We start from the raw sequence: 3510 nt of genomic DNA, 5'->3' as shown, positions 1-3510 counted from the left end.
TAATAATAGTAATATAGTAATAAAGTATCAATGTCCTCAATATAACATACCATCATTGTCCCAAGTGCATTTAGGTCATGTGAATACAAAAAAACAAGACTCCCAAAGAAACCAAGAGGTAGCTTAAAACTGAATGGCTAAATGGATGAGTGAATGGATGAGTGAGTAATGTTTGTCATGTCCGGGTGGACGACACACTGTCCGGGGGCGTGTTAAGCAGCGGTTTTGTCATCTAAAAAAACAAGACAGAAACACTATGTCATATATATATATACTGTGTATATATATAGGCAGAGGTTCTATGTATGGTTATAATTGGATTATGTGAAGTTCCCTTGTTTTGCTGCATCTCTCTCTCTCAATCTCTACCTCCTCTCCAGGTGACCTCTTCTGTCTCAGGTGTTTATACCTGGATAAACTCCTTTCAAACCAACTGACGCACACATGCATACACATGCACGCACACACGCACGCACGCACACACAACCACTTATGTCTCCCTCCTCCGCACCACCTGATTCCCCTGCCTGGCTACAGCCTCAGCGCCTTGCCTCCTTCTCTGACCCTCCCCCGCCTCCTCTCCCCGAGGCTCCTTCCCTCCTTCTCGGACCCTCCCTCGCCTCCTCTCCCCTAGGTGGCCTCGCTGCCGAACACCTCCAGCACCAGGGGCGTGAGCTGCATGCTGTGCTCGGGCTGGAAGGAGAGCGAGCGGTACTGCTTGGAGTGCTTCTCGTTCAGGCTCCGCAGGTCGGCCAGCTTCTGGATCATCTTGGCGTACAGCAGGCGCCCGCCGGGGTGGTGCAGCCGGATGTAGGCCTGCAGGGTCTCGGCCAGGCGTTCCTGGAGGGCCATGATGCGTGCGTGGTCCTGTACGCCCGGACGGTCTGGGGAGAGCAGGCAGATGGCCATGAGCATCACGTGCTCCTCCTCTTGGAGGTGGAGCTTCTTCAGGCCCACCTGAAACTTCACCAGGGGCTCCAGCAGCTCCAGCGTCTGTCCCGCCTTGGTGACGTCGCTGATCTGGTATTTGAAGTCTGGCGCACCGCAGTTCCAGGACATGTCCTCCAGGCTGAAGCTCTGGTTGGAGCGCAGCATGATCACCTCGATGGCGCTGTACTTCAGCAGGGCGATCTGGTCCTCCTCCGTCAGGTCCCTGAAGCCGGGGATCATCTTGGCGAAACCGACGACTTTCTGGATGCTGTAGGAGACCAGGTCGGCCAGGTGGGGCAGCATGGAGAGGCGGGTGCCGTCCTCCTCACTGGAGTCTGGACTCCGACCCTGCTCCTCATACATCAGCTTGGTGTCCACGGATTCTGGAGAGTGACTGAAGGAGTCTGACGAGGGGTCGGACAGCGAGTGGACTGCACCCTCACGCACCGGAGGCCTGAAGCGGGTGAAGTCGGAGTAGGAGTCGTCGTAGGTCTTGTGGTGCGCCTCCACCAGCGTGGCGATGACCTGGCTCTGATCGTCCGTCAGTCGGGGCCGCTGTGCCTCCCTCACGGCCTCCCGCTGAGCCTCCTCCTCCTTCCTGGTCTGGATCAGGTCCTTCTTCCTCTGCAACTCCTCGTCGGTCAGAATTAACTCTTTCATCATGCCGATGTCCACGCAGCGCTTCAGCCGGCACGCCTGGCAGTGGCGCCGGTTGTCCTTGGTGATGGTGCAACTGCCGTTGAAGGGACAGGTGAAGCTGTCCTTGCCCTTCATGCTGCGTCGGAAGAAGACCTTGCAGCCTTCGCAGGTCATGGCGTTAAAATGGAAGCCGGTGGCCTTGTCGCCGCAAACGCCACAGATCCGCGGAGCATTCCTGTCAAACTCATCAGGGGCCACAGTGGAGGTACTCGCAGCCGTGGACTCCATCTTACTAATGTGCGGGCCGGGGCTCCACTTCACTGGTCAAATTACTTACTCGTGAGTAGTACGTCCGTTGATAAAGAAAAGCAAGGTCCACAGGGTAAAGTAAAGATAGCCAAATGGTTTATTTGCGAAGTCTCTCTTTACAGAAGTGGTCCTAAATCTACTTTCCTGAATATTCCTGTCAATACTACTACAAGGTAAGAAAACTGTTTTTTCCCAGTCTCCAAAGTCACCGCCGACTCCACACAGGAAAATTCCTTAGTAGTGCGCAAGCCGTAAATCTACTTGCTGGTTTTGGCTTCAGGTCCTTGTTGAGTCCATCCTTTCGGGTCCATCCAGTCCGGTCGAAAATGTAACTGCCACAGAGAGAGAATCGTGGCTATATATAGAGACCCAAACGTTCTAGAATGTTCGGTTATGACATCATACAGGTACATCACGAATGTTCCAGAACGTTCTATCATGATGTCACGCTTGAGTTCAAGAATGTTCTATGTTCTAGAAAGTTCTATTATGACATCGCCACAAACGTTCCAGAAGCTTCTATGTTCTAGAAAGATCTATTATGACATCACCACAACGCTCTAGAAGGTTCTAGGTACCAGAAGGCCCTATTATGACAAATACGACGGTTCAATGACTTTATCTAAATCCAATCAATATTAAACCTTCACGTAATACAATAACCGAAATATATATAGCTTCGGCTCTTACACCGGCCCCTAATTGTCCTTCTAATCTAGAAACAATTAGCCACTACTAAACCCCAAGGAGCCGAACCAAACTCTGTGCCAGAGGTCACTAGTACATGGCACACCGGGGGAGGACAGTCTTTACCACCGCCTCATGCAGCCTCTTGGAGAAGACAGACCTTGGTGATAGGTCTGTCCAAAATGCTCGTCTTTGTCTTGACACGAACCCGACGCACGAGCCCATGCTGGTCAGGAACCACCTCGATGACCCAGGCTAGTACCCAGGTGTTGCGGGGGGCCGAGTCGTCGATGATCAGGACGACATCTCCCTCAGCGAAGTTGCGTGACACACGGGTCCACTTCTGCCTCGCCTGGAGCTGAGGTAGATATTCCTGCGTCCATCGTTTCCAGAATAGGTCGGCCATATACTGGACTTGTTTCCATCTCCTGCGGGCGTAGAGATCTTCTTTCACGAAAAGACCGGGAGGCAGGGCCGGCTTCGACTGGAGTAGCAAGAGGTGGTTGGGGGTAAGCGCTTCCAGGTCGTCCGGATCACTAGAAGCCTTGGTTATCGGTCGACTGTTAATGATGGCTTCGGCCTCACACAAAACGGTGTGTAGGCCCTCGTCGTCCAGCGTCTGCTGCCTTAAAGTGGTGCAGAGGATCTTCCTGACCGACCGGATCATCCGCTCCCAGACTCCGCCATGGGACCCTGTAGGAGGGTTGAACATCCATTGAATTCCCCTCTGCATTAGCATGGTCTCGATCTGGGAGTGGTTCCATTGTTTCATAGCTCTTCCTAGCTCGCTCTCCGCTCCCACGAAGTTGGTCCTGTTGTCTGAACGGAGGACTTTCACCTGTCCTCTTCTCGCGAGGAAGCGCCGGAGAGCATCGATGAAGGAATCTGTATCCAACGACGCGGCCACCTCCAGGTGGACGGCACGGAATGATCATAGCAGATGTT

General features: G+C 53.2%; 1 protein-coding gene across 1 annotated transcript; it reads right to left on the bottom strand.

Moving 5' to 3' along the window:
* Positions 1-630: 630 nt before the first annotated feature.
* LOC311228675 (vitamin D3 receptor B-like) lies at positions 631-1860 on the bottom strand (the record flags this gene model as incomplete). Its single annotated transcript, XM_084314613.1, has 1 exon — positions 631-1860. Exon 1 carries the CDS (start codon positions 1855-1857, stop codon positions 631-633), a length of 1227 nt encoding a protein of 408 aa, XP_084170739.1. The 5' UTR covers positions 1858-1860.
* Positions 1861-3510: the final 1650 nt, after the last annotated feature.

Source organism: Notolepis coatsorum, assembly GCF_963971535.1.
Source record: "Notolepis coatsorum genome assembly, chromosome: 5".
Classification (NCBI taxonomy): Eukaryota; Metazoa; Chordata; class Actinopteri; order Aulopiformes; family Paralepididae; genus Notolepis; species Notolepis coatsorum.
The sequence above is the reverse complement of the archived record's forward strand: the minus strand, read 5'-3'. Positions and strand labels throughout refer to the sequence as shown.